Source organism: Ptychodera flava, chromosome 16, assembly GCF_041260155.1.
Source record: "Ptychodera flava strain L36383 chromosome 16, AS_Pfla_20210202, whole genome shotgun sequence".
Classification (NCBI taxonomy): Eukaryota; Metazoa; Hemichordata; class Enteropneusta; family Ptychoderidae; genus Ptychodera; species Ptychodera flava.
Window position 1 is genome coordinate 22,289,437 of NC_091943.1, and position 27,494 is coordinate 22,316,930.

The following is a 27,494-nucleotide window of genomic DNA, read 5'->3' on the forward strand; positions in this document are numbered from 1 at the left end:
ACTCCCATGTATAAGGCCACGAAAAATAAAAATTTAGTTTCTCATCGTATTCATATTAATTGCAAAAAGGATGCAGTGACACAATTTTTAGTCCCCACGGATGAAGTCTAGTGGGCTTATAGATTGGGTCATGTCTGTCTGTTCGTCCATCCGTGAGTCCATCTGTTCACGCAGATATCTAGGACATTTTGACAAAATGTCATGTGACCTTGATGACCTTTGATCTCAAATATACATATTTGTCCATAACTCAGTAACCACAAGTGCTACCACCCTTCATGTATGGTATGATGGGACACCTTATGACGCCACATATTGTACCTCATTAATTATGTGCATATCAAATTTTGAGCGAGCCAATAGAGCTAGAGGTCTGATTTTTGGTATATAGGGATAACTTAGCAATACAATTTTTTTGCCAAAATGTCACATGACCTCGGTGACCTTTGACCTCAAATATACATATTTGTCCATAACTCAGTAATAACAAGTGCTACACCCTTCATGTATGGTATGATGGGACACCTTATGACGCCAAATATTGTACTTCATTTATTATGCGCATATCTAATTTTGAGCGAGGCAATAGAGCTAGAGGTCTATTTTTGGGTATATAGGGATAACTTAGCAATACAATTTTTTTGCCAAAATGTCACATGACCTCGGTGACCTTTGACCTCAAATATACATATTTGTCCATAACTCAGTAACTACAAGTGCTACACCCTTCATATATGGTATGATGGGACACCTTATGACGCCACATATTGTACCTCATTAATTATGTGCATATCTAATTTTGAGCGAGCCAATAGAGCTAGAGGTCTGATTTTTGGTATATAGGGATAACTTACCAATACAATTTTTTTGACAAAATGTCACATGATCTCGGTGACCTTTGACCTCAAATATACATATTTGTCCATAACTCAGTAACCACAAGTGCTACAACCTTCATATTTGGTATGAGTGGACACCTTATGACACCACATACTGTACCTCAATAATTATGCACATATCTCATTCTGAGCAAGCCAATAGAGCTGGATGTCTGATTTTTGGTATATAGGGATAACTATAGGAGAGAAATTTTTTGACCAAATGTCATGTGACCTCGATGACCTTTTACCTAAAATATATGTTAATGTCAATAAATAAGTAACCACAAGTGCTATGTCCTTTGTATTTAGTAGGATGGGAGACCTTATGACAACACACGCTTTACCTCATTAATTATGTGCACATCTAATTCTGGGCAAGCGAATAGAGCTAGAGATCTGATTTTTTGGCATATTGGGATTAATTAGCAATATAATTTTTTTTTTGAAAATGTCATGTGACCTCGATGACCTTTGACCTTGATTATTACATATATATGCATATCTCAGTAACCACAAGTTCTATACCCTCCAATTTTGATAGGATATTAGACCTTAAGATGTCACATCTTGTACCTCATTTATAATGGGCATATGTATTTCTTGGCTGGCCAATACTGCTAGAGGTCTGATCTTTTTTCCCGATTTAGAACCATAACTTAGACATGCCTCATGTGTTTCAAATTGGGAACAACAACATAGACCTATGTGCCCATAGATCTCAACATATACACTCCAGTGATACTTCTTAATCCACATTTTCCTGCCCCATCAAGACTAATACTCCTATTACAAGTGGGGACTATGTCATTGTAAATGACTTGTTGAGTTAATGGTTGTATCACAGTATTCGATATATCTAATTCTGTATTTTTTCCATTTTATATAATGAATAAATACATTAAACATATTTCACTGTCTCCAGTACATTACATTTAAGTATTTTCACTTCATGCACTTTATCCCTTTCACACATGTTCAAATATCTGACCAGAGAACAAACACTAAATAGTCCAGGATGGGAGCTACAGTGTCATTGACGCTATTTTTCTGGATTCTGAAGTATTAAGAAGTGCCATGGTATTATTTAGAGGTTCAGTGAGAGTCATATGACATATGTGTTTTTTTATGCAAACATGCACACATACCGGTACTGTAATGTTACAGCTGTTCTATTTGACAAACTCTTCGTCTGCAGTGTCATTGACACAATATGTAAACTACGGTAGATCAAAATTGACCACTAGACACTGCAAGTGTTAAACTCACAGAATTTACCCAAGTCAGAGCGTAAGTCTTCTGGGTGAGAATGTAAACCCTGACCTAAGCCAATCAGATTGCTGGACTCAGACAAGGCATATTATAATATATTTATCAGATTATAGAGTCATATTTTGATGAGGAGTGCTCCTTGGCTTATGAGAGTGTATCACTGTCTACCTGCTTCACATGATGAACTCTGACTTTCTATTTTTACTACAGGAAGCAGAGACCAAACCCAAGATCGGTGAGGATCTGAAAGAGGAAGTACTGATGACACTGGAATTGCTGAAGAAGTTAGAAAAACCAGAACCTCCAAGGATTAAAGTGCTGGACTCATTCTCTGTCTCAGCTGAGTGGGATCAAGTTCAACTGAAGTCTGGACTTGAAGTGTCTTTCAAACTTTTTGAAGGTTGGTCATGAGAGGGCCAGTAGTACAGTTGTAACTTTTGATGATTATTTTCATCACTGTTTTTGTGTATGTCAAGTACAAGTTCTTGTTCTACTTCCCCAAGAATGTTGAAACACCTGCTACTTGGTTTGTAATCAGTAGCATCTGTACAATGTAGAATGCACTGCTGATATTTACATTTGAATTCTAATCCGGACCAGAATTCACTTGTCAACAATAACAATGCAGTCTACACATTTACAGGCAGAGTTAGCGAGCTGAATACTAAATACATGTATCTCAACATTTTTTGGGGAGTACAGCAAGAAACTTAGTTGATATGAAAAACAAAAAAGGTGAAAAAAATCATCAAAGTTACAATTACTAGCCCTTTAAAACTTTCTTGCTTCTTTATGTCTAGTGCAATTTTAGTGTGTCGTTTCATCTTCATATGACGAACAAAGAAATATTATGTCAGTATTCTTTTGAAGTTTCAATCCCTTACTGTAAAACTGGGTGAAATTTTTTATGTGCAAGCTGTGAACCAGAATGTAGCATCTATTATTGTACAATTAAAAAAAAAGTCATTTTAGGCAGTGAAATACCAGCTACCTTTCTCTTTTTTTCCTACCATTTTATCTGCCAAAATCAGGTCAAGTCGGTTGAGCCAGCCAAGAAATAGTTGAACATGGTGATTTTACTAAGTTAACCTGATATGACAAGTGTATCCTTCATATCATGTTGCTTTGTCTATGCCGATAGTAAATATACATTATATTACCATGTCCTGTCCATTGCGTTTTAATTGGTTGAGCTGAACCATGTGACTGCCCACAAATACACAGTAATGGTTTGTTTTCATGCCCGTGAATATGAATAATATCGTAAACACAGTGACTTTACGGCTAAAACGAAAGTTGTGATTTTTACAAAGATCATAATCAACCACAAAATAAAATTGAGCATTTGTTGGCCAAGTTTAGACGCTTTTTTCAAAAAATCTCCGGATATGCAAAATTTTTGCAGTGCAGGCACTACTCACTGACAGGTTCTGAGGCCCCATTGTCGTTTGCACGGGAAATTTTTTATACATTTTGACGGTTTTTCGGGGTTCGTTGATAACATAATTGAAATAACAGACTTCACGCTGACCATTAACGTTTATTTATGGGCGCGGGCGAGAGGAAAGCCAAATTAACGGGATCGGCAAGCCACGTCCATTAATTTTTGGCTTTCCTCTCTCCCTTGCCCATAAATAAACGTTAATGGTCAGCGCGTCCGTCAGTTATTTCTATATTCTTGCTGTGTGCATTCCCTGAACACCAACAATTGGACCACCCAGTTAACACTGACATGACATTACAAATACGCATACTTAAAGTTCTAAGCTATGCAACATATTGACATTGTCACGTTCATCAAATCATGGGAGATCAAGGTCAGCATACAAAGTGGCTCAAGGTCAAATGAAATTCACAGTGTCAATGTGAAGGTCTTTTGCAGTGTTGTCAGCTGAGATTTATTTTTTGATAAGTTACACATGATATTGGCACACATTGTAATACCGTGTGAAATAGATACTCACAGGTATCTCAGCAACTAAGAGAAGAACACTTTGCTGCATGTTTACTATAGGATCATTTTGACATTCAGTTTTTTGTCTGAACTTAAGTCATGTCAGAAGTACAGCTGAATATTGAAAGGCATGAAAGGGCTAGAAATTCAAGTAATGTTCTTACAATTGTTCTCAACCATTTATTCCAAGCACTGAGGCATCTTCTTCCCCCCCCCCCTGCCATACCCTCCCAATCCACCAAACCCAAACATGGCACCCCTCCCCCCCCCCCCCCCCCACCAAGTGCTCATACTCATACAGAACAAGTCACATTTTTACATTTAAAAGGAATTCAGACTTAATCTAAGGACAACATACTATTGAACCTATACCATTACAGGGTCTTCAACAATACAGGGCCATGCCCTTCAGTCATTGTCATATATATCTCTGATTTCCTTGAATACAAACATTCAAACAAAATACTGGCGTCTGACTATTGGACAATTGTATCATATGATTGTTATATCATTCATTGGTCACCATGTATGATATCGGTGGCAAATTTCATAATTAAAATCATTGCCAAGCATAAATGGTGGTGAATCCATAATTATATAGGAATGTTCACACGAAAGTAACTTGAATAAAAACGTTTCAAGTAACTTGGTTTTTTGACAGGGTTGCTGAATATGTGCAGAGCTTTTGAAATTGAGTAATGAACGGGTTAAATTACACTGGTATGCAGATAAGAATGGACAGTGAAATTGATCTAAATGTTGCCACACTTATGTAATTGGTTTGTAAAGTTGTTCCAAAACTTGCCTCAGAAGTTGCACTGACTTGTTATATTGCGGTGGAAATCAGAGAGCTTTTATGGACCCATAATAAACACCCACCAGGGAGTACACTTTGAAGTGCACTTCACATACACGGACTCATATTACATTCTTATATACTGCTGCTTTAAGTTACTTTGTATCACAGCCAAGTCAGAGTCTAGTTGTCATTAGACTCTGTTTCCTTTGCATTGTAGAAGTTCTTTGGCAAAAAAAATCATGATTTACAGGAAAAGAGGTGTACATACGCCAGAAGTAATAAGTGAGAAAGTTGTTGAAATGTACAGGGATAGAAAGTCAGGAAATCTTTACACTACACACACAGACACTGTTCAGTCTCTACTTTATTGCTTCATATCAACAATTACAGCGGAAGCCTACTGTGAGTCAACACTATCATCTGCCTTTAGTTTGCCGCAATTCAACTAAAGTTACCGATCCTGTGGTAAATTTTGAAACAACTTTACAAACCAATTACACAAGTGTGATAACATTTATATCAATTTCACTGTCCATTCTTATCTGCATACGACAGTAAAGGTACATGTATACTGTCACCTGTTCCAATTTTGCCACAGTTACCAAGGAATGAGAAAATCTAAGTAATCACAGATTTTAAGCGGGTGGCCACTTTTTAAAAACAGCGCCCTCACATGGGCATTTTGAATACCAAGGAACGCCCCTTTGACCATATATGGGCATATTTAGATTACAGGTGACTGTATACCTTTAATGGCCTGCAGTTTATTGTTTATTCATCGATCTATTCCATCATTCAATTATTATATTGTATAATCAATGAAATTATTAAAAAAGGTTATTTATTTGGTTGGATCATCAGGAAACAGGTGTGTTTATGATGGTCAGGAGTGTAACTGTGTGGTTGCCGACCTAAAGCCAGACAAACAGTACTCATTCAAAGTTCAATGCTGTACTGACGGAGACAGCAGTCCTTTCAGTGATGTAACCGTGGTAACAACAGAAGAATGGATTCCCGAACCACCCACAGACCTCAGGGTCCTCGGTGTGACAACGACCCAGGTAAAAATCTGTTGGTTGCCGCCGGATTCCACGAATGGAACGATAAGAAACTATGTTGTGTACAATGGTGAGTGTCACCTTCTTAAGATATTTATTTTTCCAACTATTTTTTTCCTATTTTTTTTCAGAAGTTTCTCAGATCAGTTCAACTAGTACTTTAAATTTCCCCATCCAGGGTGATAAAATTCAATAAGCTGATGGGTAATACTGACACAGACTTCGCATACACTGGCGTGTAAGCGATGAGTAAGTCACCTTTTCGTTGGTTTAGCCTATCTCCTGAAAGAGCCTGTTCTGTTTTCACAACTTGCAGGAAAGACTCCCATTGACACCACATCAGAATTGAGTTCCATTGTATCCGGACTCTCTCCAGGGACAACTTATGAAATCCAGGTAAGAATTATTTTGTGGGGACAGTATACTGGTCCTCTTCATCAGTTGTTTCTGAACATCTGAGTTTTCTATGTACATGTAGGAATTGTAAGCAGAACTGATTCCGTAAAGTTCTAAACTGTACATCTCAGTTTATGCCAAGACAGGCCCCACATATTATCCAATGGTATACACAGAGTCTACACTGTGAAAGGCCATCGGTTGGAAATATTCAAACATTTCACATCAATTTACATCCCAATTAGAATCTCCTCCAGTTGCCGTGACCCCAAGAAATCCCCCTAGCATTGTGATGTTAATTTTTCCACCCTGGTGTAGATCAAACAACACCACCTTGTGCACACTTCTGTCACAAACGGAACTTGCACCCATGTAAACATGTTTCACATTTATTATTCCGGTGTACATATAAACGGATACACCGTGTACCGGTACTTTCAACACGCCACAAAATCATTTTTGCATAGTTCCAATCATTAGAAGACCTCAAATAAAGCCATGTGTAACAGTGCTTCACTTTAAAATTGTCTATGACACCTTAAAATTTATCCACACAATCATGCAATTTGTCATACAGATGTGGACACATTTATAATCAAATGGATGGTTGAGATTATGATTAATTGCCTAGTGTCTGAGTGGCATATATGAATAAATACCAGTATTGTGGTATCAATACTAACCATACATTTCGATATATTTGTCCTTGGTATGAATATTCATATGATGGCTACATGTTATTAGGGATGGCCAGCGAACTTTGCTCTGCAAAATTTATTAATGAAATTGTTTTTCAATGATTTGCAAAAAAAGGGGTAATTTTATCAATTGTGTTCCAGATTAAAAATATAGATAATTCCCTTGAAAACATACCAAATAAGCTACGAAAACTTTTATTGTTCAAACAGTATCTCAGTGAAAAGGGCCTGGCTATACTGACTGATGGTATCTTGAATGTTAACATTTGACCTGTGACGATTACATAGGCCTTGCGTGAATTTAACCCTTTGAGTGCTGTAATTTTTCCCACCAAAATTTTAATGCTATATTTGTACCAATTTTTATGAAATTTTTCTGTAAGTCTTTTGATAATTTTGGACCAAACAGACGTCGCATTTCATTGGCTACATTTTTTTATCAAAATTTTGGCAAAAATTTGAAAAAATCTGACGGGGGTATATTTTTAAGGCAACAAAAATTGAATTTGGCGTTCAAAGGGTTCATCATTACACAGTAAACGATGTACATTGCAGATGTTTGGGAAATGTTGACAAACTTAATATTGGTCTTTCTCACAAGCTTTGGGGGATGAAAATTTTGCTAAACATCAGTAATCACCAAAGTGAAAATTTCCACCAAAGAGTAATTATTTGACAATTTAATCATCACTGACACTTCATGTAAGAAATAATAAAAAGGTTCTTTCCTGACTGTTTGCTAACAGGTTTGTGCAGTGAACTCAAAGGGCAAAGGTCAGAAGGCAGTGTTGCCTGTAACAACGACTGAGTTAGGTGAGTTGACTTATCATTCCCATACAAGCAAAATCAGTGTCAGCAGAATTCAGCAAATATCATTAACTGCTGCCAACAAGGGGGATAAAAATCTTTGTGTAAAAAATAAATATTTCAATAAATAATTCATCTAATACCATCATCTCTCATAGATGTTAAATTTTATCCAAGTACGTGCCTAGTATTAATTATTGTGTCTTCTGTATCGGTTTTTCATAAAAGAAGCATAATTATTTAGCCAAACAGGAATACTTACACAATGCAGATAAGAGTTGAAGAAGACCATTGATTTGTGTCATCTTTAAAATCATTTTATTAACTGGGCACAAGAAATTTCAACACAATAAATTATTCACTTTGTCAAGAGGGACATCTGTGTTCAAAAGTTTTACTTATCACATCAAATTCTGAATCCATCGGATGATAACAAACATTTCAAATTGTAATGTACAGTGTAGATCATCATGATAAATGTTCAATTTTTGATGATCTGTTGCACATTTGTGCATTTCATAAACTGTTCACTATTTGTAAAAAAAGCAGTATAAGAATGGAAACCATGAATACAAAGTTACAAGTAGCAGGGGATGTTTTTACACAGTAGATACTACTAGGTCTTGTCACGGCAACTTTATATGTTATGATGAAACCTTACATACATGTAGGCTGACTCACATCCTGCACAGAGATCTTCTCTCACCCCTTCGCTGCCAGACTTTAGTACAGTCCTATTGATTCAAAGATAGCATATGGGTCATCCATGCTGAAAAGTGGGGAGGACAGAATTTATATCTTTGTTGGAAGTTCTGAGCTAGTTGCTGCACATATAGTATATGCGTGATCAAGGCTATAAGTCAGGATATGTACAGTGAAAAAACACATGAAAGTATATATAGATGGAAACATAACAAAATTGTGAACATTTGTTTGTTTTTAAGCAATATAAATATCTATACTTCTCAGTTTGAAAACCAAGAAATTCTTCACAAAAAGTTTGGCTGTAATACCAATTATGCTTGTCTATTCTAGAATTTTATCTCCACCATTTCGACTTGTCGATAATGATTTTTTTTGTTCAGCAAGCTTTACACAAAATGGACTCAAAAGGAAGAGTTGTCAGTTACCATTAACAAAGGGGTCTCTCTTAGGCACAGTTTACTACTCAGGTTTCAGGTAGAAAGCGCCTTGCGGACAGATATTGTAACTCTCAAACTCTTACAATTCTTTTTGATTTACCACTTGTGGGCACTCAATCTAAAGCTCTTGGTGTAAAAAAAGTTTTCTTGAGCTTAGTTTGTCGAAAATCAAAAATTTTCCTCCAGTGATAGACTTAACACAGCTAGGGCACCATTTTGAATTTCAAATATCGTTAAATAATGAGTGATTATTTTCTCTTGTATAAAAGTTTAGATAGTAAACCCTGATTTTAATTCTTGATTTTGAAAGAGAATGGATGAAAGGTTCCATGGGAAAAGTTTGAGCTTGATTCAAAGTTTTAAGTCATTCACTTTTGAGGCATCTATTACCCTGAGCACAGTCCCTCTACAGGGACTGTGCCCTGAGGTAGTACAGTGCTGTAATGGCCACCTGGAAATTGACCGCCTAAGTTAATGACATTTGACAACTTCTTCCCGTTGGGTGCATTCTTCTGAATTTTCTTTCTCTGCTTGAATCTTCCAACTTTTCACAGCTAACACTTCTATTTTCCCCACTCAGCGTCTCTTGTTAAGTCTTCGCCTTTATCCGAGATCAAAGATAAGACTAAATCTTCCCAAGGTGACAAACTGATTCTATTGCTTTTCTCTCTATATCCCTGTTCCACTAACTATCATTGCATGTACGTAGATTGATAGCATAAACAAAGTCATATTTTGTATCATCAGTCTATATCCTGCATGAAGATTTTTTTCCTGATAATAACTTTTTTGCATGACTCCGAATAATTTTTTAGAAACCGAGACAAGTTACAAAGTATTAATTTCCATTGAATGTCATTTTATTGTAAACAAAACATAGTATGCACCCTTTATATCCAATGCCAGTTGCAGCCTCCTGAATTCCCCTCCCCTTGGTTTTTCCCTCTCATTGGACATCTCTCCAACCAGATGTAACCCCCCCCCCCCAATATAGCATTGCAAACAACATATGAAATTCATTTAGGGTAAAGTGAGGGTATAATGTAAGAATTGTTGTAGCTTGAATCATGTCACATTATAATTGAATAGAACCCTTTCCCTATCATGAAATAACTCAAAAGCCATCACAATCATTCAAACTTTGTAAAGTTGTTTAGATATGTCACAGTTTGTCAAGGAATTGTTTGATAATACTCTAATGTCAGGTACTGGTACAATGTTGTCAGCCTTTCACTGTGGTTCTACCAGTGTTGCCACCATCTTGGATACAGTACTGGTTTTAAACGGTTCGGTGCAGCCTTTAAATCTGAAAGTAGGAGTAAAGCCAGCACAATATACCGGTATAGAGGAATTCCATGTTATCACTTGGTCCTCTACACTTCTTTAAAGCTCCATAAGCTGTATCTTTTGGCTATTTTTTCAGAACTTTTGTTTTGTTGCTTCCCTGCACTTTCTGCATTGAATCCCTAAACTGTAATTTAATGCTAAGTATTTAGCATATCAACACAACCTATATGAGTATAATCTCCATTGTTATTGTTGAAAATTGTATTCAAGTCCGGACTAGAATTCATTTGTAAACAGTAAACCATTATCACTATACACATACAAGCTGTGTTGACAAAAAAGAATACTTAAAATTTCAGCATGACAAACGGATTAGGGTCCGACACGGTAGTTGATATACAGAAGCAGAATACTGAAAAACATGCCACAAGTTACAGCTTTAATACGTCCCTTGAACACCAAATATCTCCTTAAGATATTTTGACATATCTGCATTCATGTATAATGTGTACCAAAATTACAACGGTTTCATCTTGAATTATTGTGACTACAGTATCTCAAGCAAGATGGCAGGAATTTCATTCATTATAGTTTTAGCATACTGGATGTGAAGTGTTCTATACTGTACAATGTATTTTTTGATGTAATTGTACCCATTTTTGTGACGACATTATCAGAGTTGTATGAAATGTTTCTCTGGGGAGAATGTTTATTTTTTTGGGTCATTGGGTCACATTTAACCTTTTTCTCGTCTAAAATATGCATGCAATGGGTTGCATTGTAGTTTGCATGAAGTTTTCATTCAAAAGAAGATTTAGTGATGAAATCTGCCCAATGTGACATGCTAGAATATCGATGCCCTCTAGATATGTAAATCTGCTGCCAAATATAGATAATGCTTTAACACCAGTGGTAGAGATTGTGGGATATAATGGGATTTGATGAGTATCTTTTTTCAGTAATGTAGTGATACATGCATGTTGCAAATGCTTTTAAAAATGTTGCAAAAAACAAATTCACTTGAATATTTGTAACATTATTTAAACTTGCAGGGCAACATGCACCAGAGAAACCAAGTTTGACGGTGAGGGGTAGAAGTGAGATCTTTGTTTCATGGGATCATCCAGAGCTACCCTTGGGCAGGTTACATCGATTTGAACTCACTCAGAACGGCAAAGTCATTTACTCAGGAACGGACACCAGCTTCACAGCAAGAAGACTCAAGCAAGACACAGAATATGTATTCACGGTAAGTCTACTCTCAACACAAAACCTGAGAATGACAATTAGTAAGTGGACAGGCTTGTATATTAGTTTGCGAAAGATTATTTTCTTCTGAAAATCCACCATTTCTTGACTTTTCAACCTCAGTAACATCCTTCATTATTATTCTCAGTCTTACATTATTGTTTTTTCCATTCCTCAAAATTTTCCTTTTTTTTAATGATTCACATAACAGAACACGTAAAAATGAATACTTGTCAAAAATTTTTACACAATTTTCACAAATTATGTGTACGAGAGAGAGAAAAATTGCCCCCTTTTTGGTACTAAACTTTGATGAAAATACTCTACCAATAGGTCAACTGTCAAAGGATCCAAACACAATCTGCAGCAATAAATACAGATGCATAGTATACAAGAAATGTCATATAGTCTTGTATTTCTTGTCTTTATTGGGTAACCTAGGAAGGAAATCAGTGCTGTATATTTAGTTGATTATCTAGTACACATCTGGCACTGTGTGCCCTCAGTGTCAGAAATTAGAAAATTTCGCTTGTTATATGCAAATCAAAACATACCGGTAGTTTTGTTGATCACTTATCTCAAACCAAACTGAAAGTAAATTACAATAAAATAAAAATGTGGGAAGGATGAATGAATCAGCCATTCAAAATTCAAAACAAAACTTTCTTGAATTTCGCTGAAGAGATTTTAACAGTATCCTTTCTTTTACAGGTGATTGCGGTGACCAGTGAAGGCAGGTGTGAAAGTGACCCGGCAAAGAAGAAAACGTCAAAAGATGAATGTATGTATCATTTTTATAGGCTGTGTTAAGACTGCACAGTCATGCTGTGTATGACTGTGTACTCTCTGTGAAGACGATTCATGAATTTCATCTTTAGAATGTTTGCCTCAAGAGCTATATTGTGCAAAAGTATGTGTTTGAAAACTGATTTTTAATGACAGCGTCATTGACAGGTTTCACTGTTTTGTGTTTCTCTCATAGATGGTGGTATCTCGTCTACTGCACCACTGTTTGCATCTGCTCCTATCAGACAGGAATCAGACAGACAGCCAAAATCTTGTAAGTATGAGTGCCAATGATGGAGTCAATTCTTTGTACCCTATATTCAGGCGTAATCCCTGCGTGATATCACATGTCACCAGGGGTCAGGGTTCAAAGATTAAATTGTCAGTGGTGGAACCAAATTGCTTTATTCATGTCAGTTTCCTATTCATAGAGGGCGCTGTTCTAACCCACAGGCATGACTGCAGATATCACATAAGTAGTAGAATGATAACATCGATATTTTGTTGACGTTTAGGCAGTGGTGTTTAAAACCTGCCCCAAGCAATTCCATGCTGTACATATATCAAACATGTAGAAACTGATGTTGATTTTTGTTCACCGTATAAATTAACAGACGTGATTATGAATTCAGTCCCTGAATACAGTTCCATTGTTGCTGGGTTCTCGTAGTGTTATCAAAGTACCCTATAGCATATCAATACAATAATAGCTAACATTATAATGGTATATGGGTTCAGAAATGGGTCAGTGACCCAACGTTAAATAAAAAGGGTAGCTATATCCAAAGTTAACAGTGCATAAGTTCTTTCCTTGCCATTACACTTCTTTTGTAAATTTCCACCATTTTCAATGTCAAAGGTCGACATGTACACAAGAGATGGACTTGAAATTAGTTTTGTCAAGCTTTCTACTATTCTTTCCGAAAATTCACAGAATGGCACATTTACTGACATTTCACATGTTATGAATTTGTATGGATGCAATGGATATGTGTGATAAGTATTTAACAAAACAAGCCACAGTGTTTCTCAAACTGTCCTTTCCACAGACAACATAGTTTTGATTTATACCAAACCAAATCCAGTTCTTCTGTCAGCAGTTTCGTTGTGGCTTGATTTGGTCTTCAACATTCTAGCATTCAGACTAAGGGTTTACTTTTCGTTTACAGCCAAGAAAAGATCAAAACAGCCTCAGATTCCTGTTGAATCCCAGTCTTCTGCAACCTTTGGCAAAGAGAGAGATCCTAGGGAAAGGGAATCCTCATCGAAATCGAAACCTAAAACACCAACTGGAAATAGGGTAAGATATTACATTGCAATGCATCACCTCCCCTCAACCTGGTTTATCTCATTTTAGAGACAGGTAACTTTGTTAGGGACGATCTTATTCTCATTACTAGGTAGGTTCATGCTGATTTGCTATCTCACAGGTGTATATCAATCCATTATTTGTATGACACTGAGAGACAAAGGGTAAAACCTTGGGTGTGAAATGGTTGAAAGAGTAAGAGACACCATCATAGGTCTGTGATGTACAAACATTTAAAATGTTGAGAAACTTCAATCGATGTAGTTGGCAAATGAAACCTGTCAAAACCTCACATGAAGGTCGGGTACAGAGATACAAGTGACCATAGGGATTAGTGTTGGTGTCAGATGAGCTGAAAATATACAACTGGAATTAATGTGCATTGAAACTGTCATGCGCAAGAGATTACTTCAAATGACTGAACTTAGGTAGACCAATGTTTAGATCGATAAAAACGTGCAGCATTTGAAATACATTAAAATTACCCAGCATCATAAAAATCATCAGAATTATACAAATCAGTGCACATTTGATCTGACGTCAGGATGTATGAACAGAAAACATTTTTAACCTCCATGAGATAGCTGGGACTCACTGATGTAATGTGTTTACCAAGTCAACAAAATTATGAGAGACAGTGAAACGCTCCTTGACACTTCAATATACATCGGGTGACCATGTGAATCAATATACCAGAAATCTTGAGTACAATATATACAAACTGGATTGAAATGCTGTGAAAATCAACAAGAAATGTTGAAGTTGAACTGATTGACGTTTTTCTGAGTGAAAAGAACCGATTTGAAAATGATGAAATGGAATGGAAGTCCAGTAACTGACTGATGACAAATATCATCTTGAGTTAATCATGGAAAATCTTACAAAAAATTATGACAACTGCAAGACTTTTATAGCAAGTCGACGTTCAAAATCTCACCGCACATGTACAGTTTACAGAAATGTCCAGGACTAACATCTCAATGCAAGTAGGAGCTCACAGTTTTGAATCACAGAAAATGTCACAACTAGAACTGTTTCAGTTTCACTGTGAAATGGATTCAAAATTGAATCATTTTAGATTTCAGCTGATTGTCTGTGATGCTATGTTGTCTTCCCACAGTGCAGTTTCCTATGAATTGTGTATAAGCTTTAAAACAAAAATCTGAATTCTATTGTGTAGTTTCAAATCCCCTCCTATAATGAAGATATTTCAAAATTGTATTACTTCCCCTAAAGAAGGCATCTTTTCTTTTCACTGCTTACAAATAGAGGCCAAATGTACAGCTTGGTAGCTCTTGCAAGGTATTCTGGGTAAGTGGGCTTTGTTGGAGCTGCATGCTGGGTAATGTTGATTTGGTGTCGGTGATCAGTGGCTGTATTGGAAAGTTGATTGATCTGTGTATATCAGCACATCAGTGTTTTTCACCATTCACTCAAAGTGCACTGCAAAACCACAGAGTGCATCTATAGTTGATCGCTAACACATTCACAGTATGTTTGTCATACACAAATTTACGCCATTTGGTAAGTGGTTTGTAACTACTTGTATGTAACCAAATAGACAACAGGGGCTGCACTGTGTACCGTGCCCAAGACAGGTCAGGTTTGGAGGTTATTTCTTATTTTACAAATTAGGAAAAAAGAGATGTCTTCCATTTGTAAATCCCATAGGATCATGCGTACATGTAATTGTGAATGAATGAAAAATAAAATTTAAGCATAAAGAAATTAATAACCGCTGGCTGTACTGTAGGTTAGTAGTATTCACAGGACTACTCTCCAAGCAGTCAGAAATTCAGATGTACACCATTCATGAAACAGTTGGGGTACAGAATATAGAGTGGTTACTGGTATAAATTCCCAGTCCTCCATTGATATTGCATATTCAAGGCTTTTTCCCTGACAAGTGTCAAGAAATTTAACAAATTTAAAAAGAAAAGGTGGCTTAGCTGTTCAGATGCTATGTTTATGGGTCTTTCTGAGGAGTGCACCTCTTCCGTGTTGTGAATTTTTTGTCAGATCTGCAGTGCAAACAGTTGCATAATGTGATGAGGAACAGTTGTACATACAGCATCACAGCACCACAAATCACACACTATCACTTTGTTTGCGGGTGATAGAAGCACTGTAGCAGAATGCAGCATCACACTGTTTGCATTGCTACACGATAACTTTGACACATCACAGTATTTTGTACACAACTCACGACATGACTGTCAGGTAGAATAGCCTTTCCTGACAAGCCTCACACAGTGCATCATCATCTGTTAAATCATACGGTACTCTTGTAAGCCTCACAATGTTGCTGTAGTATTCAGTTTCAATTATTTAGTTTCAATTATAATTTTGCAAATATTCGTAGCAACTATTCTCAAGCACTCTTTTGTGTCATTCTTATAGTTTTACCTTTTTATAGTTTCAGTGCTCATACTACTTATGACAAAAGTGTTTAAACTTGGCAATGTGATGTTCAATTTCAGTTGATAGTTCTTTTACAAACAGTCAGGTGACATGTACCGGTAATCATGGTTTACTTCAGAATTGAACTGTAGAGAATAGTCATACCATATACCTTCCCGTGACCTAGAGAGTCATTTTCAGTGCACAATTAATTACTGTATTTTAAGCTGCTTATATGTGAAGGAATAGTTATGCTGAAATTTAGATATTTCATGCCAACACAATAATAAGGGTCTCATGAAATACTTTATTTATCCTTTAATATCAAAGGAAGAATTACTTTTATTTCTCAATGGTTATCAGGCTCCATGTTGTTTAATAGCAGTACCCACACTATAACAGATTCATCAAGAACCCTGCTTCTAAATTCTCTTGTGAATATAAGAATTGTGACATGAGAAGGTGTAATTTCTGTCACTCACATTTCATTCACATTTTTCTTTTGTTCAGGACAAACTTCATTGTCACTGTTTTGTTTTTTTTTGTCAGAGAACAGCGAAAGCTATCAACTGTAGTTTTATCATTTTGATATGTATTGAATCTCCAAATTACGGCAGTTAGCAAACTTAGCTGACAAAAAAAAAGAATTAAATTATTGATTTTCACTGTTGCAATTTGGAAAGATATTGGTTCATGCATTGATGCCAGAATTATTGACATGTGCCTTGCATACCGGTAGTAACATACTTATAGATATGTGCATTCTGTATAGGTCACTTACAGTACAAAAGATAAGATGACGTCAGGAGATTTTGAATAAAAATTGGTTGGTAAATGCATTTACTTATCTCTTTTTTTCCCCCCACTGTCTTATTTCAGCCACGTCAAAGTCATGGTCAAATCCAACCACCAGGACAGAGTACAGCACCCATCAGCTGCTACAACTTCTCTGACCATGTCAGTGTGCAGCAACTACAGTCAGGTATGGAAACTTTTATCCCCTTGTAACCCGTTACCGTTTTGGTGCAACTCCACTATTTTTTTCCATGCCTGGTAGAATCAATGTAGTGAGAAACGAGGTGAAAGCATAACAGCTGCAGTTACGGATCGTGTAACTCCATGCACACAAAACGTAAAACTCTCTCTCACTTTGCAGGGTTTTCATCTGATCTATGGTTGGTGATTTTTCTTTCCACTGAAACACTGAAAAGTTAACATGGAATATGTGTGCCTCAAGGCAAATTGAGACAACCCTCTGCTCTTCTAGAATTTGTACTGAATGATTTCAAAACTTGCTGGTCACTACAATTTCAGTCACTTTGAGTTTCAAATTTTAGTAAATTTCTGATGAATGGCTTCTGCAAACAAAAGATGTGCATATAGTGACCCGTGATTTTGAGTTTTTGAAAGAGATCAGTTAAGGGTAACTTCAGAAATCTATTAGTAAAAATTGAAAACTTTTATTCGGGAGTTGCATACTACCATAATGATGAGTGAAAAGTCACTCACCTTGTTCTTTTACTCTTACACAGGCCAAAGCAGACCATCATCACAGACAGCTGAAGTAAATGGAGAGGTAGGCAACACTAACAGAAATCTGAATGACCTAGGTCCTTATAATGATAGTATAGAAGCTTCTATGAAACTATTATCCAATGCAAAGTTTTCCCTTTGACTTCCAACTTGATTTCTGTCTTCAGTGGCAATGGTACTTTACAGTCATATGTTTGTCATACTGCAGGCATTGTGTTCCTGAAATATTTCCATCAAGTTCACCCACAATTATTTTTCAATGTTCGTGAGCCAAAGTTGTTCAGTGTCAGCACATAATGCATTCTAGTATGATGCACCTTCTAGATGTATTCCGTTGTTCATTTGTCAGTGTCAGCTATGGCTGCAGCCGATATCAAAGATCCAAAGTTCAGTCTGCTTCAAGAGAAAAATGATTTTCAGACTGGTTTAGATCTGTCAATGTAGTGGAATCATAAACAAATTATATTTTTTTCATCTCTATGATACCCATCAGTTTCCCAGGAGGCTCTCATCAACACTTAGGAAGGACTCGTACACAGCAAATAGGGAAGATGGTGGCACTGAAACTTGGCCCTCGTTTCCCATGTATGAGGAGGCTTTACAATACGACCAGGTATACGAGGCCTATGCCAGGTCCGGTAAAGTTGCTGAAGCAAAAGGGCAGGGAAAAGGGAGGGAATCCCTCCCGGAGAGGTCACCTGTAATGGAATCCAGTGCCGAGAATGTTGATATTCCGTCCACACGTGTTCCTGAAAACGAACAGAACGTGGTGCCGAACAGTGAGCACGAACAATATGACAGTAATGGGAAGTATGGTGTAGGGAGAGAACAGACTGGGAGTGCAAGGAGCAGACAAACACAGAATGTTGCCCTGGATCAAAATGTTTCCATTGATTCAGCGGAGGAGGAGAGTGTTTCTAGGACGCCAATTGTTCTGACAAATGATGATGAGCAAAGAGTTTTGCGCGGCATTGACCACAGGGTTGATTCAGATGAGAGAACTACAGATCAGGAAGTAGACGGCAGTAGTCCAAAGACTTCACGGCACACGCCGAGGAGAAGACCGAAAAGTGGGAGAAAGAAAAGCAGTGATAAACTTGTTGACAGAAAGAAAGGTTTGCCGGTGGCCAGCATGAGGGAAGGGCCAAAAGATGTAACAAAACTTGTCACCATGTCAAAGAAACTTCCACAGCAGGGCAGTGATAGCGAGAGTGTTAAAAATGTTGACAGGGGCGAATTACAAAGAAGGAACTCTATGAAGGAGAGAAAGGAGCTGATGCGACAGACTTCACAAAATGACATGAAACATGCGCAGGTGCAAGGCAGATCATCCGAGAACCTCTCTGAGTCGGGGAGACTGACGTCTTCAAGAAGTGATAGGAACTCATCAAAAAGTCCCAAGAGATTTGAGGATGGGGCTGTTACCCCTAGGAGATATCTGGACAGCAGCGCTGCCTCCTCATATCCGGTGTACGAGGAGGAGCTGTACAGAATAGAGGACAAGGGGCATTTGACGCAGTCCCTGCCACCTGAATATGACGTACAGTTAACTTCCAGTCTACAGCCTTTGCAAGAGCCATTGGCATGGCAACATGAAACGAGGTCAGTCAATGGTTCTCATCATCAGTGGATGGAGAATGATAAAACACCAAGATGTCAGCAATTGTCAAAATACCACTTTATTCTGTATTTCTGTGTGAAATTTTGCCTCACTGCACAACATAGGTCTATATATTTCATCAGTTCATGCATATCAGTGCGCAGGTTGAAAACACCAAAGAGATACTCTGATGTGAACCAGCATTGACGTTACCATCGTCGTGATAATAATAATAAACACAGAGAATATCTTATGAAAATAGAATACTGAATTTGCCCATGGCACTTTCAAGTTATTTACATGTACATTCTCACCATACTTTACCATTTGTGTGTATTTATCGTCTGTCTAGATTTCAAGAGTCTGATGTTTCCAAAAGTCTTTCAGCTCTGAAGAGGTCATATCAAAAGTCTCCTAAAATTGGGCTGAACAGGTAATTTTTATCTTCACAATTGAGTCGGTATCTGATTGCTGTGTACACCCACATTGTTGTCAGCCATGTTTACATAGAATGTCAGCAGCATTACACACCTTGGGGGTGCCCTTTTTTTTGTTTGACCCCAAGTGTAGTCAATGATTTTGCCCGTGCAAATAACGGTGACCAGATTGCTTTAATGCTTGCGCTCTGTAGATCATCAGTCATGTGGAAAAGCTACAAATAAGTGGAAAGTTTCTGTCATACTGGTATTTTCAAAACAAGACATTTTAAAGGGTCATTATCTGTAACTTTCCATATTTTTGCACTATTATCATTATTTTTAAGATCAATTACAGTTTCTTAGTCTGTTATTCCCCAAAGCATATCCAGGTAAACATTTTCAGCTTGTCAACTCTCCTGTACCTGTGTAAATTGCATCTGTTATTGTCAACAAGTGGATGCTGGTCTGGACTAGAATTCAAATGTAAACGATAACAGTGCATTTCACATAGAGTGGATGTTTCAACATTGGAGATTGTTGTAAGAAGAGTCAGTCCAATTACTGTACAACTATTGAAGTTTGGAACTGAGGGCAGAAATAGAACAAGTAGTGTCAGGAATGGAACAAGAAACTGTTGTGAACATTAAAAAACAAAAATATAGAAAAATCATCAAAAGTTATACAGTTCCTGGCCTGTTAGGAAACAGCAAGATGGCCTTATGCTGCTAATTAATTTTAAAAAATCTGATTAACTTTAACGACCCAACTTTGGTACACCGTTATTGTTTCCAATAACATGGTTCTAACCATATACGGGAAAATGGAAATAGGTTAAAGGTCATTTAGGAGAACTATCACCATAGTACCCTGGCTGTTGAGGAGTTTCGTGACTAAATAACCTGGGAGTTTACACTCAGCCAGTAATCAGACTGAGTTCCAGCTGTATCATGCTGATTTCAGAATGGGTATTTTCGTATCGACACAGCATCTAACGTATTGCAAAACACTCCTGTATTTTGGAAACAAATTAAGCATCATTCTACAGTAACAGAAATGAAACCACCAGCTTCCAATGTTCATTCTGAGCTTTACCCTTCGGATCTCGTTTTCTTACTATCCAAACCCTTACAAACCTCTCCCAATAATTTTAATTTTTTTAGCATGAAGCTTTCTCTTACTTTTCTCTAACCTTGCAACCTGAGTCTTTGAGACACAAACCAATGACTGTTTTCGTTCAATTAAATCTTTCAACTGATCAGAAAACAACATTTTCTCATAGAGCAGTCTAGAACTGTCAGGATTTAATTTATTTCTTTTTTTTCTCTAAAAGATTCTGTGTAATATTAATTTTTCCCTGTTTGTTTTACTGTGTTACTCTTATATGTTACCCTCCTTTACAGACACATAGCAACTGACCATAACCTTCCCATCAAAAGTAGTAGCTTGGATCCACCTTCCTTCTACCAGAGAGCTAGTGCCTTTATAAACAGTCACAGGTACGGTAATTTCTGAAATAAAAAGTCTTTTTAGGGGATAATTTCTCAGGGTGTTTCGTAACTTCCGTATCAGTAAGGAATTTAGCATGTTCTGAATATCAACTTTTCTTGTTTGCGGTGTTCTTGAACCCCTTAACCAATATGGTTTGGCCTGAACTAATTGTGATCATTGGTGATTGTGGATCTGCTTACTGAGGCTTGGGGGTGGATAGGTTTAATAGTGTGTGTATGTGCTCTTGAACTCACCCTGTTTAGGTGGTGGTGTTGTATGAGAGCAAATGCTATCATGAAATGTGTCTGTGTTGGAATCATTGAAATCCATGTGTGGGCTGAAGTCATAGTCATACTCCAAGAAATTACAGATGACCATCACATCTTGTGTCAATCAGCATACTCATCATATCTTGTGCTTCATTCATCAATTAATTTTCTCAATATTGTACAAATATTTGAAATAAAATTTCTCTGTCAGTATGTTTCATATTGTATTTCTTTTAGTCATGAATGAAATCAAAATTTCCATTTCTCATGGCTATTTGTTGTCATTATCAAGAAGAAGGAAAGAAAACTCAAGTATCAGTGTTCAAAGTGAAAATTTGGCAATGTGTATATCAACTATGGAAATATACTCAGTGGAAATAAATGTTTAGTACATAGCTTCTGATTGTTGCAAGACATTTTCTTTATCAATTACAGCTCTGAGAGCTGATTGTCATTTACAAATGTTAGTAAAGCTCACCAATAAATGTTAATATTTTGACCAAAACTTTTGTGTATGTATATCAGTAGGAGAGTCATTATAGAATATGTAGTAACCAGCATAAACACAAGGATGTTTAATACATCATTGTTACTATGAATTTCTCAACTTTTTTCTTCTGTCAGGCCGATCACAAAGAAGGCTCTGGCCAAGCTGCCAGTGCAGTTCACACCTGGTCAGATGCAGTCTGCCCACAATTTACAGTATTCCCCCGAGTTTCCGTCCTCCAGGCAAGCGATGACCAATAAAAGTCAGTTTATACCAATGCAATATCGCACCCAGCCACTCAACATGCCTGGAGCACCGTTACATCGCGGCAACACCATGGCAAACCTCTATGACAAGAGTAAGTATGAAAACATACACTGTGTACACTACATATTTTGTATTTTTAGCCTTTTTTGTGGCTGATATTGTGCCTTTTTGAATTCCTTTTTGAACTATCCAAATTATACTGACTTGTATATTTCCATGGGCCTCGAGTACAATTCAATTAAATGGATAAAAAGTACACAGACATCTGGAAGGCACTCAACTCTGTATTTGACAATAAATCTCTACATCCCTGTATACACATAGAGCAAGATACATCGTATTATAGTCAATAATTATTCACTCTCAGTAATTATACAGCTCATACTGGTATATCACTCCTCAAAAATTTCCTTCTTAAAAGTAAAATAAACAACATAGCCATTTTCACAGCAAAAATGAATATGAGACTAAACTTCAACCTATAGTTATCCTCTTTCAATTGTTATTGCATGCTTGCTCATAAAAATTAAGTGAATATACACGAGCTGTAAGTGGGTATGAAAACAATGTCAACATCATTTTCGAGTATTCATTCACTCAGAAAATTGATTTAAATTTAGCTTCAAACAAATCAAATACTGAAACTATAGATTTGTAAATATAAAAGAAGGTAGTAAGGCATTAGCATGGTTTTATGAAATTTTATTTACGATAATGTTTTATATTCTTGATGGTATGTTAAATCTCTTTGCTGGTAAAGTGAACATAAAACACATACATAGCTATCCCCTTTGACCTCTTCAGTGACCTTTGACCTAATAGCAATGTAAATCCTGACCCCTTCAATTAACTTTCCCAGATACAAGGATCAATCTTTTCTACTGCTAGACAAATTTCTTTAAACGCTAACACTTGCATTTTCATGAAAATAAAATATCTTTCTGTATTGACAACTGTCAATATTGCCACAATTGAATAAATTAAGTAAAAATTTATATGGTTGCCTCCTCAATTTCTTTTTTATCCCCAGCCTGAAGTAGCACTTGGTACTGTTAAGTAAAGCTGCATTGTTACTACATCCATGAATCAAAACTTACGAATTCCATTTCAGTCAATACATGTGTTTACCACTCATTCATATGGCAAATCCTCCGCACAGATGGCAGAAATTAATGGCAAATCAACCGCAGCTGGTTCATAAAACTGTCCTCGTTTGGTCTTTGTGTGCGTAAAGATACAGTGTAAAAGTTGCAGTTATGTTCATTTCTGTCATTACCATACATGTTGCATATTTTTTTCTCTACTTTATTTGTACCATTGATGTGTAACATGATGTCATACACAAGGACACACCGCAGTATACACTTTGTCTTGCAACGTTTACAGCTCTGAGTTGATATCGCTCTGTGGTGTATATCTCTCCAGGTCCCGGAGGTGAAGCTAAACGACCGCCCAAACTCACCACTGTTAAACGTAAGCTCCTTGGAATAACAATGGACTATGTTAAAAAACGTAGAACTGATTCACTAAACAGTGGCAGTAACAAGCATACTAAATACTAAAACAGCTGGTGTTTATTTTAGCAGGTTTTCCAACTGATCCTAACATTAATCATGGGTTTGCCATTTATTTTCATTTTATCTGCTTCATAATAGTGTCTCACGCTTGCGTAGCATTCATAATCATGCTCTTCATCTGGTATTTTTCTTTATCTGTCCAATTGTACTTGTCAGTCATTTATTTGTCAGTTCACAATAAGAGCCAATAAGTTCATTTTGTACAGCCTCTCGGATGTCGCTTTCAGATCAACAAGTTATCCGAAAAGCTGTGTACACCTGATAGAGTTAAACTGTAGATAGTAGAAAAAAATAATGCCTATATGGTCCCACCCACATCATCCATGCAAAACTTCATGGCATCATGTATCTACTGTACCTTGATAAGACACCCCTTCAAGAGATAATTTGTACCATGGTTTGTAATTCATTAAAATAGGAGAGATTCCTGCATTTGAATATTTTCGGGGATAGATATCATTACACTGGTTTGTGTTAAACCGTGGCATAAACAGTAAACTAGACATACTATCTAAGTATAGGAGTTGACAACACTACCAGGTGTATTATGGGCAAGGCAAGCATTGGTTTGAAGGAGGTCAGATGTAGTCAAAACCACACTGCACACTCACACACATCGTACTAACTGTTCAGAACGTATCACTTGCTGTAAAGTGTAGTATTCTTTTAAAATATAAGGTTTTACGTAAAGGTTGCAATTGTATGTGCACCTGTTGAAAAGAAATAGTAATGCAGAAAGTCTTGATCAAAGAATTATGTTGTATTCAATTAGGCAATGAGTAAATATGTTCTGGGTAGCAGGCAAGGTGTGTGTGGATCAGATGGTGTGCTTTTGACTACTTCTGACCTCCTTGCAGACAATCTTTCATTTTTTGCCCTGTTGATTTCTTTGTGATATCACTGATATTGCCACTTAGCAGCGAGTTACTCCTGATAGTGTCGGCAACTCCTCAGTTTCGACAGTATGTCCAATTCCCATATTGCCACCGGTTCAACACTAACCACTGCAAGCCGTATTATCAATGTCATGTAACCTCCCCCAGTACAAACATGCAGCCAACCAGTATCAAACATGACAAAAGCTTAGCCAATCAGAACTCGTGAAATACATAAGTATTCTGGTAACCACTCTGAATGCTCTTGTTTCGTGAGATCATGTCTCCTTTACTGTATTACCGCATATTGGATAGATGAGTCAATTCATAAAGTCTTGTGAGCTTTTCTAAAATGAAGCTTGAGTTTGGTGTTCCAACCATTTATAAACCGACTCACACCCGGATGACGAAAATTTTCTAACATGTAACATCTAATACTATGTCAACCATAAGAGTGTTTGTTTGATAGTAACATCCCATGTGCACAAGATGGCACAGGTGTTGTGTGACCTTATTTAAAGAAAACTAAGGGCATGGTGGCAAAGGTCAAAGTTTAAGAAATCACTGTACAGTGATAGTTAGTCACAACTTGCTCCAAAGCACCAGTAAAACTTCTGCCAGTGGAAGGAACCTGCTGGCCAGTTACTGTATAGCACTTGTGCAAGTTTTGAATGTGGTAAGGTGTTTTTATGAATTCACCATATCATACAAGCCTACAAATGGCTTCTTTTTATGGAAGAAACCCTCACAGATTTTATCCCATGCACCCAAAGGAAAGCACTGGCCACATACTGCCCAGACTGAGTTTTGTTTAGAGACTGGTTATGGCTAGTTATAATATGCAAATAAGACTGAACCCAAAACGTTTGTCAGTTTGTAGCCTTAACATCCAAAGAATGATATTTTAAAAGCGTGGGAAAAATACAGTAATTCAAGTAAACCTGTAGATGGTATATGTCTATAATAATTTCAATAATATTTGACATACCATTCAAGCCCTATTAACACTGTAATCAAATCTAAATTTTTTTGTCTCCCAAACAGTAAACGGTAAAGCAACCTCTCAACCAGTAATCAACATGTCTCTTGTTATGTTAACACAAAAGACATACAGACATTTTCCGTAGTTGATAAGGGTACAGTTTACCCACGTAAATAAATGTAAAAATTAAGCATTATTAAGCTTTTTCCAGATGGTTTAAGGATTCCAATGTCATAATTCCTTTCATGTGTAAATTTTATGTAAGTAGATTATAGATAAATTATGTAAGGTACAATTATCGTAGTATGGTGATATGTTATTTAGCACTGAATTTGTAGAGAATTGTGATGGAGCATCGTTAGAGGATGTGGGGCTATGTAGAAATATTTATTTATGTAAATTCATAATTCTTGTGAGTATTCCATTTTTTATATCCAAAGCAAAGAATGAATTAAAGAAAAGTTTCTTGGAATAAAGATTTCCACTTTCCATTTTTATTTTTTTTTACCACTCTATATTTTTATAAGTTTATAATGCAAATTATGTCAAAGATTTTATTGTTAAGTCAGCTATGATTGCAAGCCTCGCCAGTGGCCACCACTGCCCATCAGGTTTAGTATTCCGATTATTATCAAGATTTGTTATTAACAACTGGATTTCATTTTTTCAGGTGCATATGTTAGAAAGCTAGAAGAATTATCTCGCATATCGTCCTCACACAAGGTAGAAGTGTGTCATACGTGTGGGCAGGGTCAGGAAACTTCACCCCATCAACATCAGCCATCTAACCAGGACAGCAGCAAGCCTGCGATGAGATATACGCATATGAAATCAACAAAACCGTAAGTGTTCCATGATTTTTTCAGTCTGGTGTTTCATTATCTCACCCATTTGCTTATTTATACAAATTGATACAAAATGAATTTGGCGATATGTACGGTATGTTATATGGAGTATGTGGATTTTGACATAATTGTTTGAACTTTGGAAAGTTAATATTTCAGTCATCCTGTCATCCTGTCCAGTTTTCAATAGTGAAGTGGTATGGCTTGAAGTGACATTCTGTACAAGTAAACTGCACTTCACATTCTTGTCTCGTGATTATTTGATAGATGAGTATGAAAGGATGGTATTATTCAGGCCAGGAATCTAGTTACCTCAATCAAAATGTTTGCCTTCACTTTGATTGGCTTTAAACACTGTCATTTGTTTTACTGAAAATTATTTTAGTGTGTATTTTGCTCAGCATGCTATTTCCTTCACAGCAGCAGCAATTAATACATGGGGCAATTAATACATTTTCACAGCAAAGTATACTTTCATGGGCAATATTTTTTTACCTTGCATGACCAGGTTCTTTTGCACAACAAGGTTCACATACACACACAATAATCATTATTGTAAGGCCTCATAAACTGGTACATGTTGCATTTATATCCCAACATATAAAAGTGGTAAATAAAAATATGTCAGTTATACAATAGTTTTAAAACTTGTTCAGCAAAATTTTGGAACAGCCACCATACCGCCTGTTATGGAACCTTACAGTGCAACTACTGTATCTCACTAGAGGGCGCCATTACCGATAACGTATGTCTCCACTCAGTCTTTGGATGAAAAACAGAAATGTCAAAAGTCACTGTTTAATTTCTATCACTTTCTCCTCCCTTGTAGAATTAGCTCAATACTGTCTTCAAATAATAGCAACTACCTGTACCGCAAACGCTTCATATTAGACACAATTACAGCGCCACCTACCATGGGTAAAAAGAAGGTTTATTTAGATAAACTTCCAGGTCTGTATTTTGTCTGAGATCCACTAAAACTGTGCTTGGTGTGTTTTCTTTTTTCTTTTTTTTTTCCATTTTGGGGCAATATTTGCTTTGTGGTGATTGGAATGCCTTCTGCACCTTGTCAAAACAGTCCATCGCTACCGTGCTAATCCCCACTAAATTTGATCGTG

General features: G+C 36.7%; 1 protein-coding gene across 9 annotated transcripts in view; it reads left to right on the plus strand.

Annotated features, from left to right (window-relative positions):
* The window catches only part of LOC139114316 (uncharacterized), a 62,764-nt gene that overhangs the window by 31,582 nt on the left and 3,688 nt on the right, over positions 1–27,494 (plus strand). For 2 of the 9 annotated variants that reach the window (XM_070675946.1, XM_070675954.1), the window contains exons 8-25: positions 2,361–2,550; positions 5,765–6,031; positions 6,278–6,357; positions 7,802–7,868; positions 9,585–9,644; positions 11,344–11,540; positions 12,251–12,320; positions 12,522–12,599; positions 13,495–13,625; positions 14,904–14,945; positions 16,914–17,016; positions 17,567–17,610; positions 18,061–19,169; positions 19,520–19,600; positions 20,987–21,082; positions 21,968–22,188; positions 23,523–23,570; positions 26,202–26,373. In XM_070675946.1, coding sequence (XP_070532047.1) covers positions 2,361–2,550; positions 5,765–6,031; positions 6,278–6,357; positions 7,802–7,868; positions 9,585–9,644; positions 11,344–11,540; positions 12,251–12,320; positions 12,522–12,599; positions 13,495–13,625; positions 14,904–14,945; positions 16,914–17,016; positions 17,567–17,610; positions 18,061–19,169; positions 19,520–19,600; positions 20,987–21,082; positions 21,968–22,188; positions 23,523–23,570; positions 26,202–26,373 — 3,056 coding nt within the window. The remainder of the gene's footprint in view (positions 1–2,360; positions 2,551–5,764; positions 6,032–6,277; positions 6,358–7,801; positions 7,869–9,584; positions 9,645–11,343; positions 11,541–12,250; positions 12,321–12,521; positions 12,600–13,494; positions 13,626–14,903; positions 14,946–16,913; positions 17,017–17,566; positions 17,611–18,060; positions 19,170–19,519; positions 19,601–20,986; positions 21,083–21,967; positions 22,189–23,522; positions 23,571–26,201; positions 26,374–27,494) is intronic. The other 7 variants (XM_070675948.1, XM_070675947.1, XM_070675949.1 and 4 more) reach the window with 7 other exon arrangements.